Below are 16809 nucleotides of genomic sequence, written 5' to 3'. Positions count from 1 at the left end.
GGAAATTGGCTGGCGAACACCCACAGTGGTGGTCGTTTGCTGACGGACACACAAAGTGGAGCTGTATGCTAGAAGACACTCTGGTTTGTTGTAATTATGCCAAAGGACACCGCGGGCCGGTTTCCACCGGTTGAGGAGAGAGAAAAATTCAGTTTGGACATCCGGTGCCCTGAGCCATGTTTGGGTCTGGTTGGACTAGCTAATAACCGACCCAAGCCTGGTCTGGTTAACCGGCCCCTACGCTGGACGAAGCGCCGCCGCCGCCTGCGCTGTGGCCCTACCATGGCTACCGGCAAATATCTCCCCGGCCAGACCACGTGAAGAATGCCAGCCCAACACTGCCTTCGACCCAGCAATGGTGCGCACCAGCGCCACCACGGCCGTGGCCCCGCCTCTGGCCCCGCCCCCGGCCCCCGTGACCATGGCGTCATGCCCACCCTTGGCACGGCATAGGTGCTCCATGGCCACCAGCGCGCGCTCGAGCTCCCTGGTGTCGCCCTCCGCCACGCGCCCCGCTAGCGCCGACACGGCGCCCGCCGCCATGACGCGTAGACGGTTCTCCTTGGCCAGGCACAGCGCGAATAGGGCCCGAATCCTGACGCGCACGGCGCGGGCGTTGGCCTTCTCCTCCACCAGTGCCACCAGGTCATCCATGACGCCCTCGGCGGCGCCCAGCATGGTGCGGGCCTCCACGCCCGACGCCGACACCGTGGCCTCCACCACGGTGCCCGCGTGTTGATCTCCCGCTCCAACAGCTCACCGAAGCTGCTTGGGCTGGACCGTGCGATGATCTGCATAGGGGTTAGGCAGCTGCTGCCCGTGACATGCCTACTCCTGCCACCGGCATCATCGACCACCGGGAGGCGATGCAGTTGCCCGACCACGCTGACAACCAGCGCCTCGCCGGACCGCACGCGGAGGACGTGCCGGAGTGCATCGATGTCTAGCTCCTCCAGCCTCGCCTCCATGCCGCTAAACTGGAATGGGATGTCGAACGCCTCCACGCCGCTGAACTGGATAGCAGCGCCCATGATAGGCTGGGGACCAGGTTCAGCAGCTTTTGTGCCAGCGCATTGGCGAAGACAGCGGCGACCGCGCTCTGCACCGTCCGCTCCACTCTCTCCCTCTAAGAGCGGGCCCCACTCGTCATCTTCTTCCTTCTTCCTCTGGGAGCAGCCGAGCTAGGGCAGGGGCTAGACAAGGCCGGTGAGCAGCTGAGCCATGGTTGGGGCAAAGGCGGCAGTGGAGCTCTCACGCTGGCACGTCCGTCCCGAGCAGAGACCCGCAAGCTGACCACCGAGGTCGCCGTTCGGCTGGCCGCCGCTCGACATCATGCTCTGGCTCTGGCTCCCTCTGTTCGCCCCTTCCCTTCGCATCTGTTGGGGCCACCGCAGCGTCGAAGTCGCCGCCGCCGGAGCTGCGTCGCACTGACCCACGACGTCGCCTTGGCCCTCGCTGTGAGCCATAGCCGTCGGAGCCGTACCTCCTCTCACCCAGCTGCCAGAGCCAAACGCCACCAGTACCGCCGCCCTGCGCCTGCCTTGCTTCGTCGCCCAGCCAAGCCTCCTCCTCATCCTTGCTCTCCCTGCCCGCCATACTCTGGTCTCCCGCTCTCTCCATTCCGGCATGCTCAGCCTCGGCCCGCACCGTGTCGGGCCATGGAGCTCCCCACGCCAGAGTCGAACACAGCGGGAGCCGAACTCCTCACCGCCCGTCTAAGAAGCTACCGGAGCCACGCTCGCCTATGCCACCGCTGCCTCCCTACTCTGCTCGCTCATTTGTGACCGCACATATAGGGAATGGTGGGCTAGGGTGGCACCCACGCGACGGCATCCAAAGCCGAGCACCTGTCCACGTCACCCAGGCCAATGAGCCGGTGACACTTCATCTCGTGGGACCCACACGGAAGTGCCTCCACCTCTTCCATCTATGGACGTAGTTCGCATGAACCAAGAGTGGGAGCGTGTAGTCCATAGCATAGTGCAATAGCTGGATCATAGAATAGTGCGGCAGGCCGAACCCACCAGCCCTGGCCTACGCGTCATCCTCTAGACCCAAACATGAATCAGGGGCACCGGATGTCCAAACTGAATTTTTCTCTCTCCTCAACCGGTGGAAACCGGCCCGCGGTGTCCTCTGGCATAATTACAACAAACCAGAGTGTCTTCTAGCATACAGCTCCACTTTGGGTGTCCGCCAGCAAACGACCACCACTATGGGGAAGCCAGCCAATTTCCCCAAATATAAATGTAGGTTATGTTGACAGTTTATAATTGATGTTAGTGACCATCAACAAGCACATAAACGGAACACATTACAACCTTCACATCTCATAGAACATAATTACAACCTATCCAAAACCACATCACAATACCCAACAGACACCATGGCACTTTGCCCACTACAGCATCAAAGGACACTCCTCATTCCTACCATGAAACATATGAACGGTCAGCCTTTTCAATGAATCCCTACACATACGTGGCCAAACAGTTGTAAAATTTTTAGCTTCATCAGAATAGAGAAAGATGGAGATAGATGCTGATATGCATAGAAACTCATGTACTAGCAACAACGAGAGAACAGTAGGATATGATCCAGCTAATCAATCAAATGACTCATTTCTAGTCACAACTAAACAATGTCTAACTTGGTAGTAATAACACCTTTAAATAATCCAGCAAGTTAATTGAAATAGGCAGAGTGAAGTTAATTGAAATAGGTAGAGTGATGGGCAATTTTGTGATAGGCATGAGGAAAACTGAAGTAGCAGCAAGGGGCACATAAAAAACAATTGATATAACGAGCATTAAGTACTGGAAGCATTTATGAAAAAAATAGTGAGCTCACAAAAACTATAACGCTGGATACAAGTAAGACAGTACAGAGAATGGCTAACACTAGATTACTATACTGTATAGAATGGAACAATTTAGAATATTAGTAGTTGTGTATATTTATAAGACAAATCACATTTTTTTTCTCTTGGACGGGTGTTGCTGCTGCTCATGTCAAGGACATCATAGGATTCCAGAACCCTTTTATTCCTTGCAATGCTAGCAACCTTTGCTTCTCATACTCAGTGAGGAAGCCATAATTATTTTTTCTTGTTTGTACCACCATTTTTTGTCCTGAAAATGAAAAGGGCATCAGCAAAACATACTCACAAATTTATATGTAGAAGATAGGGCAGCAGTAAAACATACTCCACAGATAACAATTTTTATGTGCACTCCGAGCTATACTTCAGGATAGTCGTGCACTTACAATGCCATATATCAACTAGAGGATGCAGCAATACCATTCTCTCCTAGCTGAACAGGGAACCATCTGGCTGCTAACGAATGTTGCAACGTCTGCCTCCGCTGAAACTGAATTCAAAGGAAAAGAAAAAAATAGCATTTCATAAAAGTTGAAGGCAACAATTATGTGGTTGTTACTTCAGCAAGTATGTTACTTCAACACAGCAATAACAGCAGGTGGTTGTTAGCTTTTGTTCATTCATCAAAGCTATTTGTACCCAATCAGACATCTAGTACCCTAGTGCAACTAGGAAGACATCGTTAGTTGATTAAGCATGTGATAGAAAGAAACAATAGCTGATTTTGTAAGCTAATTTTATATGGGTGAAAACTACCTGTAACTCTATATGGGTGAAAATTAAAATGCTAATTTCTGTTACTGCCTTGTTTAGGATCTACTAGAAACTTTTTATTTCATATAATATTACCAGTTATTTCTATTTCATGACTTTTTTTGCCTATGCACTTACTAGTTATCTCTATTTCATATAATATTTGGATGTTGCCAGCTACTGCATCCTATTCTTCATCCGACCTGTAATCTATTTGTCTACAACCTTGCATCCTATTTGTCTACTAAACCTTAATCCTATTCGTCAAGTGGTTGGAAAGGAGCCAATCCAAAATGGTAGGAAGGAAGAGGATCTCACCAGCTTCGTTCATGACGTCAGGTTGCCTCCGCCTGGAACCACGGCGCCAACGTCCGGATCCATGCCGCCCTTAGCCATGCACGTGTTAGAGCCCTTCACCTACGGGCACCAGCAGCTGTTGTGCCGTCACCTGAGGGCACCAGCAGGTGCTGCGCCGCTTCAGAAGCCGCTGCAGGCGCTCATGGATTCAAGTGCTGTGCTTCAAAGGCTGCTTCAGGTGCGCCTAGGAGGGTAAGGCATGGGGGAGGAACATGGGGGTGGGCCTGCGCAGGGGAGGGAGAGGTGCGTTGGCCCACGCCGCCGACATGGGAGTGGGAGGTAGCGGGCGTTGGGAGGGAGAGGCGGCCGGCGTTGAGGTGGCCTGCGCCGGGTTGGCGCAGACGAATAGGAGAGGGAGCCAAAAGAGTGAGGGCATTAGGGTTTGGTCAAGTTTTATATGAGTTCGTATTTAGCCGACCAGATCTCAGCCATCCATCTTAGATCAACGGCTATGATCATCCACAGCCTTAATAGGCCTGTGGGTTTTAGTGGCCCAAAAGCAAAAGTGAGGCCCAAGCTAAGGTTGGGAGCCTAAAAAGCCCAACAAGGCCCAAGCTCAAGTTGGGAGCCTCAAAAGCCCAACAAATTAAAAAATTTAATTTCAAAATATGAGAACTTCAAATTGTATTTTAGGATACTAAATGAACTCATGTGAAAAAGTTACAAAAATAAAGTTGTAGAACTCATCGAGATCTACCACTTTCGTTTTGGTCATTTCTCCATCCGAGTTTGATTAAATTATATAAAATTTGAATTTCAAAATATAAGAAATTCAAATAGATTTTTCGGGTAGTAAATGATTTCAAATGGAAAAATTATCAACAACAAAGTTGTATAATGCATCGATATGTACAACTTTTTTTTGGTCATTTTTTTATATGACTTTGTTTGGACAGTTTGAATTTGAATTTTAAAATATGACAACTTCAAACAATATTTTCAAATACTAAATGATTTTAGCTGAAAAAGTCATCAACAACAAAGTTATAGAACCCATCGAGATAAACTATACGAGAGATATGTCAATTTATGATAATGTATAATGGCAATTTGTCTGATGAAGAAATGACCAAAATAAAAGTTGTAGATCTTGATGAGTTCTAAAACTTTTATTTTTATGAATTTTTCAGCTAAAATCATTTACTTATTCAAAACGTTGTTTGAAGGTGTCATTTTTTTAAATTCAAATATTCAATTGTTCAAATAAAGTCACATGAAAACATGACCAAAATAATAGCTGTAAGAACACATTAAATTGATAGAGCATGATTTTAGAAAAATTTAGAAAAAAAATCATCACATTTGATGTTAGTACAAGGAAAAAAGACAAATTACAAGTTTTAGCCTGAGATTAAAAAGAGAAATCACACTTGTTCTTGTAACAAGTGTGATTTCTTTTTTTAATCTCTGGCTCAACTTGTAACAAGTCTTTCTCACACATACTAACTTCAAATGCGATGATCTTTTTTTCTAAAATTTTCTAAAATCACACTCTATTAAGTTATTTTGGTCATCTTTTCATGTGATTTTGTATGAAAAAATTAAAATTACAATTTAAAAAAATGGTAACTTGAAACAATATATTGAGAGAGTATATGATTTCAAATTAAAAAGTCATGAACATAAAAGTTGTAAAACTCATTAAGATCTACAACTTCTATTTTGGTCATTTGTCCATCTGACTTTTTCCAGTAATTCAACATTTGACTTTCAAAATAAAAGAAATTCAAATAGAATTTTGGTGTAGTAAATTATCTTAAATGAAAAAGTAGCCAACTACAAAGTTGTCGAACTCACAGAGATCTACAACTTTCGCTTTTGTCCTTTCTCCATATGAGTTAGTTTGAACAATTTGAAATTTTGAATTTCACAATTTGACAACTTTAAATAAAATTTTGAGGAAGTAAATGATTTTAAATGGAAAAGGCATCAACATCAAAGTTGTAGAACTCATGGAGATTTACAACTTCTGTCTTGATCGTTTCTCCATCCGACATTGCTTAGACAATTTGAAATTTGAATTTCAAAATATGAGAACTTCAAATAGAATTTTAGTATACTAAATGACTTCAAATGAAAAAGTGGTAAACAAAAAAGTTGTAGGCCTCGTCGAGATCTACAACTTTTGTTTTGATCATTTCTCCATCCGAGTTCATTTGTGTAATTCAAAATTTAAATTTCTGAATAAGAGAACTTTAAAAAGAATTTTGGGATAGTAACTAATTTCAAATGATAACATCGTCAACAACAAAGTTGTAGAACACATCGAGATCTATAACTTTTGTTTTAGTTATTTTTCCATCCGGCTTTGTTTAACAATTTGAAATAAATAATATTGTGAGTAAAACAAAACTAATTTCTAGATTCTAACACATAAGAGCACAATATTGTAGTGGTCTTGTGTGCAGCATCAGAATCAAGAGATCACAAGTTTGATTCTCCATTGGTGCATAATTTTTTGATAACAGAGAAAACTAACAAATGGCTCCACGGCCATGTCAGCATGCCATGGTGGCATTAAATGTGGCAAAGAGGCACTATGACGAGTGTTAGATATCAACAGTGACGGTACATCAATTTCGTCACAGAATCTAGACCCAAAGTTGGGCTTCAAGAGGACCCATGTCTGGTTCTGTAAATCTATGACGAAAAAAAATCAGTCATAAAAAACTGTCATGGATCAACACAATTCTTGTAGTGTTCAGACTTATTAGAAAATGAGCCAGTGCCCCTAACAATTGAGGTGCTTGTTCTATCTTGTATTTAGTTCGGAGCGGGTGTAGGTAGCAATGCAATGTTTTACTATTTGGATAGCAATTCAATTGTACATACTTGCTGCTTAAGTTTGTATCTCCAATTTCAGAGTCTGGGTCGAATAAGCCACAGAGGAGGCTCTGCCAACCGGACAAAAGGCAGCGCCGCCATGAGTCCTAGGCGAAGGCAGTCCAAGCGAGTGAATTTAACATGACCAGGAGAGTTGACTCATGGAGTTTGTACTCGGAAGGCTGCCGCTAGCAAAAGGCTAGAGGTATCAACACAAGATGAACACAATTCTCTAACACCACCGACACATGTACCCAGGGATCAATTCCAAATTCATGAATTGACTAGAGACATTTATTGGGACAGCGCCCCCCTAGCTAGCCCTAGTGAGAGACTGTTCACGGCCAGATGATGATAGGCATGCCGAAGATGAGTTCTCTCAGAAAACTCCTGTCTCCCCCCACCCGTAGAATAGTGGAAGTTACGAAGGTTGGTATTACCTTACAAATGTCTATCAATCAATTCGCACTAGCTATTTGATATCCATGTTATTTTTCTAATTATATGAATGTATGAACACTATGTAGTACCATTGCCGAGAAGAGCAAGGAAGCCGAGGCCTCGAACTCGTGGAATTTTGCTTGACAAAATGAGCAAATCAATGGGAGAATTGAGGATGCCCATCTCTGTTGCTGAGGGGAACAGAAGGCCACAAGATCCAGTGCAAGCTGTCAAGTTTACGTCAGAGGCAGTGTAGTAGTCAGGCATCAAGTACTATTTTTGACATATTGGAAACATTATAAGAAGCCCTCCGACGTCGTCCATTACAAAAATTTTATAGACAGGCTAAGTGTTAAGAACGACGTATAGGAATATGAAGTACAGAATCAAGCCACAGAGGAGACACGATTTAACGTGGAAAACCCCTCCGATGTGAAGGGGAAAAACCACGGGCACCAGCCAGCAACAATCTCACTATCTCAAGAGTTTTGGGTTACACACCTATGGCGGCTTACAAGAGAATCAAGTCTCCACGAAACCCTAGCAAGGGTGTATATACCGTACCATACCGCGGGGGCTCCGCCCCCCGCACCCCCCGAGCACAGGGGCGAGACCTGATGGGTCGGCTTCAGACTCCGCTACGCTCCGGCCCAAGCCTCCGGCGACGGGCCTCCGCTTCGCTCCGTCAGAAGCCCGGCCTATATCCTGGAGTGAATTTAGAACAACTCCAACACTAAGTGTATGTACGGGTATCCTTTCTTGACATTCAACTCTGCTTTGAGCATATTTTACGGATTTACTTTTGATTCACACCGCTACGTGCAGTCAAGGCCGGGCATTAACGAGGCTCACCCACCAACACGAAGCCAGATACGGCAGTCACGCTACATGTTATCATCGCTTGCATCCATAGGTTAACTATCGATCTCCCTCAAATTAGTTAAGAGCTCTCTCAATCTCCCTCGTTCAATCTAATTTGCAATGTGTATATATATATACACACATATGTGTAGACTGTAGCTTTACTTTGTGCTAGTAAATTGTTAGTTTTGACAAATCAAATCATGGCCTGCGCGGCGGTCGGCCACCGATTGAGGAGTCGGTGCTGTAGTCCGAGGTGTAGTCGCCGTATTCGCCGCTGTCGAAGGCGATCTGCCTTAGTCGGGAGATGCTGTCGGAGCTACCGCCGGAGAAGAGCACGCTCTGCCCCGGCTTGACGCCGTCCTGGTGCAGATCCTCCAGCGACGCGTCTCCCTCCAGCGCGCGCACGATCTGGCTCATCTTGGGGCGGCGCTTGGCCGAGTGGCGGGTGCTGGCGGCGGCGCAGGCCGCCAAGCGCTCCACCTCCACGGCCGAGTACTCGCCTCCCAGCCGGGCGTCGACGAGCTCGGCGAAGCCCGTCTCGCCCGCCAGCGCGGCACCCAGCAGCGGGCGCGCCCAGTCCACGAGGCTGTCCTCCATGTAGTTGGTGGTGTCGATGGGGCGGCGCCCCGTGAGCAGCTCCAGCAGCATGACGCCGAAGGAGAAGACGTCCGACCTGTCCGTGAGCTTCCCGCTGGACGCGTACTCCGGCGCCAGGTAACCGAAGGTGCCCATCACGCGCGTGGACACGTGCGTGTTGGTGTCCGTGGTGAGCTTGGCCAGCCCGAAGTCCGCCACCATGGCCTCGAAGTTGTTGTCCAGCAGGATGTTGGCAGGCCTTGATGTCGCGGTGGATGATCCGAGGATGGCAGTCCTCGTGGAGGTAGGCGAGGCCCTTGGCGGAGCCGAGCGCGATCTTCATGCGGGTGTTCCAGTCCATGACGGGCCCGTCCTTGGCATACAGGTGGTGCTCCAGCGTGTTGTTGGCCACGAACTCGTACACGAGCATGCGCTGGTTGCCAGCGATGCAGTAGCCGACGAGCGACACCAGGTGGCGGTGGTGCACGCGGCTGATGATCTCCACCTCCGCCTGGAACTCGCGCTCCCCCTGCCCGCTGCCGGACTTGAGCTGCTTCACCGCCACCTCCTTCCCGCTGCCAGCGAGCACGCCCTTGTACACGTACCCGAACCCGCCCTGCCCCAGCATGTTCGCCGACGAGAAGCCCGACGTCGCAGCCGCGAGCTCCTCGTACGAGAAGGAGCTCTTGGAGAACCCCAGCGCAACGTTGGGTGAGGGTGGAGGGAGGGGAGGACCGTGGGGGCCGGACGAGTACATCTCGCCGCTCAGGGGCGCCGCCATCGAGCCCGGCGATGGCGACAGCGGGTTCCCGCCGCCGTGCTGGTGCCATCCCGGCGGAGGAGGGATGCTGCCGTTGCTGCCATATTGCTGCCACATGGGCGGCAGACCAGCGTTGGGGTAATACACATTGCCTGCATTTATGCATGCATATATGCATCAATTAATCAACAGTCGTTTAGTTGTGTGTAATAATATATATATAAGCAAGCAAACAACCCTCGTCACCTTTCTCGTCGGTGTAGAAGGGCATGTTCATTGGGGGCGGACGTTTCTTCTTCTTCTTAGCGCAGCACACGCACGCCACTATGGACAACAACAGGGCAAAGCCCACCACCCCAAGCACCACGCCGGTGATCACAGCGCTTGTATTATCTGATGACGACGACGAAGATGACTTCTTCTTCCCATCTTTAGAGCTAAAAGAGGAACTACCACTTTTTCTCGGTGGTGGTGGCGGTGAGAGTGACGATGATTTCGATGCGGGAGATGAAGTCGATTCACCCTTTGGTGGTGAAGGTGAGTTTGTAGATGATTTCGGTGCCGAAGCTGATGCTTGTGATGGTGGTGATTGCTTGGACCTTGATGGCGAGGACTGTGGGGTGGAGGCCATTTATTGATTTGATCTTGTAGACCGAGGATGGAGCTCTTCCTGCAAACAAACGGGGAGAACTCCACCCCTTGACCTAAAAGCACTATACCTATGTATATACTGCTAAAATATATAGCTAAGAGTTTTAGCTCTTAGTTGTGCTCCGACACCCTGCAAGACGAAATTGAGGGAAAATGTTACAGGTCAATGCTGGCACAAGGTGCAATAATGTTTTTTGGATTATTGCATCTCAAATTTGTTGCCAACTGAAGAAGAAAAGGTAATGAAAGGAATTGCTGCAACATTACAAGATAAATGCATGGTTACATCCGTGTCTTCTTTATGGAGTGTACATGTGCGCTCATGAAATTGACGATTAGGCAATGCCACAACCTACCCCAAATAACAATTTGTAATGCCCTATGTTGTCATGGGCATTACAATCATATGTATACAAAGTAGAACGAGTTAGGACATTAACAAACAAATGAACAACAAGAGAGATCACATAAGGAAATCCCTAAGCTCTTAGAAAACTAATGTTCAAGAAAGAAATGAAACCAGAAATTGAGTCTACGCCTATGCATGTCAAAAAACATCTACTGCACAAAACTCCAAATGAATCCCAAACAAGACAACGAAGAACCAATTGAATCATGAATTCATATGAACTTGATTAATCTTCTCTACTGGTAGATATGTAGAATTAATATTGTGTACCTTTTCCTTTTCCCTGCAGGTGATTAAGTGATGAGGAGGGAGAAGGAGAAAGGGGTCAAAGGTGGAATTGGGGCGACATAGAATGAGGGAAGAAGGCATCACGCGCATCTTCCGTGGCGCCATTCAACTACCGCCACATCTATCTCCTTTTATCTCCCATTTTTAGCCACAACTCCAAATACAACCCACGTATATATCCCTGCATGTAGGTGCTACTAGATAATTGATATAGTTGTCGAGGTGCTGAAATAAACATGTCACGTGTGTATGGTCGAATGACTAAAGACAGGGAGGGATCAATTGGATCACTTAAAACTAATCTAGGATCTTCTACAGATTTTGCTCAACAAGATAAGCAAACATTCTATATAAATGTGCAACTAAATTTTGCAGCTTGATTTGGCACAGGAGAGTAGACAACTCACCGCTGAAGAAGAGCTTGAGCTGCGGAGGGGGATAAAGACTCGTAGCTTGGGGTTAGCACAAATAGAAAAAGCAAGGCTAAAACAACACTCTAGGCTAACATTTATCTGCTTTGGGGATGCAAACACCAAATTCTTCCAAACCAGGGAAAACTCTAGAAGAAGGAAAAACTAATGCTTGCAAACTGAAAGTGGTCTAGTATTTTCACAAGAAGCAAATTAAAGGCAGCAGAGGTGCAGGCTCATTTTGACCGTACCTGTTCACAAAACAGAACCACCACCTACAACTGGACTTCTCTAGGATATAGTGCTAGAGATCTCTCCTCGCTTGGGATTCCCTTCTCCCAAGAGGAGATAAAAGAAACCATCTGGGGCATGGCGGCCACTGATGGTGGTTGACAAAGCACCAGGGCCAGACGGCTTCATAGGAGCTTTCTTTAGATAGTGCTGGGATATTATCAAGAAAGATCTCCTCTTAGCTTTCAATCAATTATACCACATGAATTCAAATAGCCTACAGCTCCTAAACACGGCAAATACCATCCTTTTTCCCAAGAAGGCGAATGCACTTAGGGTTGGAGATTACCGACCAATAAGCCTAATCCATAGCATCGCAAAGATTTTTTTCCATGTTATTGGCAAATTGGTTGGCTCCGCACCTTGAAACATTGGTCTCCCCTTGTCAAAGTGCTTTTATTAAAAAGCAATGCATCCAAGACAACTTCCTCTACACCCTAGAATATGGTGCACTGGATGCACAGAGCAAAAAAAAACCTCGCTCTTCCTCAAATTGGATATCCACAAAGCTTTCGATACAGTAAATTGGGCATACCTCCTTGAGTACCTTGAAGCGCTTGGCTTCGGCCCGAGATGGAGGGAATGGATCTCCATGCTCTTTAGGACATCAACTTCTAGGGACCCTCCTAAATGGGCAACCAAACGAGAATTTTAAATACAAAAGAGGAGTCATACAAGGGGATCCTCTCTCGCCAATGTTGTTTATCCTTGCCATCGATCCGCTGCAAAAACTCCTAGACTTGGCAACCCAGAATGGTGTCCTCACCCCCGATGAACACTTCAAATGGCCAAATTCGGAACCTCTCTTTATGATGATGATGCAGCCATCTTTTGGAACCTAGTGCGAGATGAATTGGAGAGGCACTTCAACGTGTCCTTCTTACTTTTGTTTAGGTGTCAGGGCTCGTCACCAATTTTGACAAGAGCATTGTCCATCCAATAAGATGTGAGAGCTTAGACCACAATTACATCTTGCAGCCTTTACAAGGGGAAAAGAAAACCATTCCATGGATGCCAACTACACATATGTGCACTTCAAAGAGTCTATGTGCAGCCTCTAATTGAAAAGATTGGCAAGAGATTGCCAGGTGTAACAAGGCTAGCAGACTTACTTTGGTCACTTCAGTTTTGTCCTCCATGCCTACCTACTTCCTCACTATTTTCCCTCTACCAGCATGGGCATGCAAAGATTTGGACTGGATTGGCAGGTCATTCCTTTGGAAAGGAAAAGAGAGAGCAAGCGGGTGCCAGGAAATCTAGCAAAGAGAGGAAGGCCACATCAAACTTCTTGTGTGCTTTCTCAGGGAAACAGGAAACTGGCCTCCATCTGTGTCTCTTGTCCCTTTGCAATTGATGTTTGGAGGAGGGTGCTAGTGTGGGGAGATTTCTCCTTACCTCTGCATGTACAAGCTGACAATTACATCAGCATTAAAGATTGGTCGGAAGCTGCAGTACAGACAATACCAAAAGATAAAGACGACGCTTCAACAGATTATGCATCTACATCATGTGGAATTTGTGGAAAGAAAGGAATCGACGAATTTTCCAAAATGATTGCTTCACGCCTATATCAGTTGTGCTACGTACAAAAGAGGACTTTGATCAATGACAACGTGCTTTTCAAAGCTAGTTTTGGGGGCTTTTCATCTTGTTTTTGTTTCTTTGAGGGTTGGCTCTCTCAAGAGCTTGTGGTTGTCCCATAGCCTTTTGAGGCGTGGGTGCCACTGACGCAAAACCTTCTAGCTTTCTTACTTCAATGCAAGGCAGAGCTCCTACCATTTTTCTTTCAAAAAACTAGTTTTGCATTCAAGAGTCAATCCTTAAGATTCTGCTCAATATAAGCAAACATTCTATATAAATAATGCAACAAGCAAAGGTTGACAAGCGATGTCCAAACACATGGGACCAAAGATTTATCTTGTGATATTGGTAGATAATTTGCTACCCTAGTCTACCTTGGAGGTCCACCAAGGATATGCTCCTAGCCATCAAGTCTCTCTGGGTCAAGTTCTTGGATTCACCACAAAAGGCTCCCACCAAGCTAAATAAGCCAGGTACCACAATGGTAAGCATAACCTCATCTTTATTTTAGGCCACCTTGATGTTGTGTCCACTAGAGAGCTTCTTCACTGAGGAAGGGTCTATTCATCCAAAAAAAAATATCATCAACGCTCCAACCAAATAGGTGGTTCAACAAACATGCCTTGAATCGCCAACAAATCGAATGCTCCCACTCTCCTCTAGGACAATAGCACTAATTAAGTCTCACTAATGGCCTTAACATATGTGCTAATATTTTGCCTAGAATTGATCACTTAGCACTTTTGTGGCTAGACTATACTATCAAGTAGAATCACTTCTCTAGTCTTTAATGGACTCTTGCAATCTCATCAGTGCTCAAGGGATGTGGTATAATAGGCTCAACAATCCCAACAAATCGTTGCCTAACGACCGAAGATAACTGCACTCACTAGTTTGATTTGGTGTACAACATTTGTACTAATCAGAACATTTGATATATACACTTTTCCTCCACTATCCATTAGACACATTGATCCTAGCCACTATTCATCATTCTAGTCAATATTCCGATGCTTACAATTGGATCTTTTGTTTCCTTACTCTTCTATTGTTACACTCTATTCTGCAATACTCTAGTGATCTATTTCTTCAAGAACCAGACTTTCTAGTTCGTTCTTTTATCCTTTATTCTCAACAACACAAATCTTTGCTGTTGTTACTTTCTCCTCACCATATGTTCTAGTGAGGCTATGTTCATCTGAATCTTCTTTGATTTTCTTCCTTATTCATCATTTTTTATGGCTTATTTTGACTTTGCATCCTTAGGACCTATAATCCTTATATCTTTGCCCCCTTGTTGAGCAAGGAGGTATTTGAAACTTCTAAATTCCTTTGCTTTGCTAGGAAAACTAGTCCACCCAAAAAGATCGCCTCTCCTATGCAAATAAGGTTGCTCATGAAAACAATTATTCTCCCTCTTTGAGTTAAGGGCTACTAGCTAAAAGCCCTAGTTTGGTTTTGGATAATTGATGAAACACATTAGGACTAATCCTTGTACCTTAGTGTGTAATTAGAAAGGATGGTCCAAGACCAAGTGGTGGAGCAAGATGAAGTCCATGGTGATGTTGGTGGACACGTCTCGATGATCAAGCTCCAAACTTGAAAAAGAAGAAAGAGAAAAACAAAATGGGCTCAAGGCTAAGTGTGTAATTAGAAAGGATGGTCCAAGACCAAGTGGTGGAGCAAGATATGATGTTGGTGGACACGTGTCGATGATCAACCTCCAAACTTGGAAAAGAAGAAAGAGAAAAACAAAATGGGCTCAAGGCAAAGGTATGTTTGATAGGGCCATTTTATTTTGCCACTCAAGACACCAAGTGGGTGAGTGGGTTTAGGATAGATAGTCATACTATTAAGAGGGGTGATCTCGACGCAAATACAGTTGTTTAAGTGCCACTAGGTGATCTAACACCATTCATTTGCATTAGGACCTAGTGAGTGCTAACATCCATTGAAAACATGTTTGTGAAATGCTAACTCACGTGCACAAGTGATGAAACTTGGTAGAGTTAACACATTGCACTGGAGAAGAGAAGGGGTCACCGAGTGTGACCGAACACTGCCTCCGGGGTGACCAGACGCGTCCAGTCAGTGACCCTAGGCGATGGCTCAGTGGCTGGCTCGATCGGAAGCGCCTGTGGTACTGTTCACTAAGGGGCAACAACAGTAGAGGAGCGACCGGACACTAGGTGAGTCCGGTCACCATTGACCGGACACGTCCGGTCGATAAAAATCGTCTCTGGACCTCTCTGCATCATGATCAAACATGCGGGGCTGGTGAGTCCGGTCACTTGATCGTCAGGTCCGGTCACTGATTGACTGAGCACGTGTGAAGGAGCCATTGGGTGGCAATGGCTAGTACACATGGCATCTTTAGGGTGACCGGATGCATCCAATCACTGCAACAGCGAGTCCGGTCAATACACAGAGATGAGTTTTTGCGCTCAACGGGTATGTGACCTTTGGGTGCTCTACAAATAGATGTTGGCCGACTCTCGCTCACTCTCTTAGACACTTTGATCATTGATACATCCTTGTGAGCTAAGCCAAACACCTCCCACTCATCTCCTTCATTTGCATAATGTTTGAGCATCTAGTGGCACTAGTGATCGTGTGAGCTACGGGATTACTTGTTACTCTTGGTGGTTGCTGCCACCTAGACAGCTTGGAGCAGCTCTTGGTGATCGGCATGAGTTGGTGATTGTTCATGGCCATCCTGATTGGATTTGTGAGGGGTTCTTGACCTTTCACTAGTGGGGAGCCAAAAGGTACTCTAGTGGGCTCGTAGTTTGTGGATCCTCATCTTATGTTGGTTGTGCGGCACCCGGTTGCGCGTTAGGCATGTTGATGTGACCACGCCAGCATCGGGGACCTCGGCGATCTCTTCGACCACCTCGGCGATCTCTCCGACCACCTCGGCGATCTCTCTGACCACCTCGGCGACCCCTCCGACCACCTCAGCGATCTCTCCGACCACCTCGGCGAGCTCTCTGACCACCTCACCGGCTGATACACCACTCCAAGTCCCTACTGGACCAATCACTCGTAGTCGCGCCAAAAAGATACAATAAGAGGTGCACGCGCTACTTTGTGAATTCCAATTAAACATTGATGGTAATTTCGAGCTACCTAAGTCGTGCATGTTGTTATTACTCAGGTTCTCCAAGAAGGAAGACAAGGATACATCAAGGATGGATCAGAGAGAAGAGCTACGTTTGAGTCAATCCAGCGTGGCGTCCGACCAGTTTTAGTGAAGACTGCTTTGAAGCTCAACAGTCTACATGAAGCTAAGGATCCCGTGCAAAACTGAAGGAGTGATGACCAAAATAATGAAGACTGCACAGAAGCCCAGAAGACGCGCGGGAACTGAAGACCACCTCATAAAAGCTCTAGCCAGTTGACCTTCCACCTTCCCAACGTGGTTTCTTCAGTTCACATCTATCTTAAGAGACTTCTCGTAGTATAAATACCACCTCGAGGCTACTAGAAAAACACCTTTTGATGATTTGATAATTCCAGTGATATTGCAGCCGAGCTGCCGAGTGTTTACTCAAACCCTTGTTCTTCCTTGTTCTTCCTAGACTTGTGAAGAGATTCCTCTGGGATCCACTAGTTCGTGCTTTGCGGGTTCCAGTACGGCTGCCCCGCCTTGTGTGGATTAGCTTCGGTTGTGGTTCTGTGGTCGTTCGGAGATCGAGTCGAAGTCTTTGTGGTTTTGGTGTCT

The 16809-nt window shown here is 46.3% G+C and overlaps 1 protein-coding gene and 1 pseudogene across 1 annotated transcript; both read right to left on the bottom strand.

The window, feature by feature from the left end:
- Positions 1-237: 237 nt before the first annotated feature.
- LOC136536817 (U-box domain-containing protein 26-like) lies at positions 238-1031 on the bottom strand. The gene is made up of 2 exons (XM_066528983.1): positions 833-1031; positions 238-740 (listed from the first exon to the last, which is right to left on the bottom strand). The coding sequence occupies exons 1-2, from the start codon at positions 1029-1031 to the stop codon at positions 238-240; spliced, it is 702 nt and encodes a 233-aa protein (XP_066385080.1).
- Positions 1032-8039: 7008 nt separating this feature from the next.
- Positions 8040-10898, bottom strand: LOC136539252 (proline-rich receptor-like protein kinase PERK7; annotated as a pseudogene).
- Positions 10899-16809: the final 5911 nt, after the last annotated feature.

This window comes from Miscanthus floridulus, chromosome 2 (assembly GCF_019320115.1).
Source record: "Miscanthus floridulus cultivar M001 chromosome 2, ASM1932011v1, whole genome shotgun sequence".
NCBI classification, from domain to species: domain Eukaryota; kingdom Viridiplantae; phylum Streptophyta; class Magnoliopsida; order Poales; family Poaceae; genus Miscanthus; species Miscanthus floridulus.
Note: the sequence above shows the minus strand (reverse complement) of the source record. Positions and strands in the feature narration are given on the sequence as shown.

What these genes read in the sequence shown, in the direction of transcription:
- LOC136536817 (XM_066528983.1), bottom strand. Translation starts at nt 1,031, where the DNA reads ATGGGCGCTGCTATCCAGTTCAGCGGCGTGGAGGCGTTCGACATCCCA. An exon ending in CGATGATGCCGGTGGCAGGA is followed by an intron (nt 741 to 832) that starts GTAGGCATGTCA and finishes TTGGAGCGGGAG; the next exon opens with ATCAACACGCGGGCACCGTG.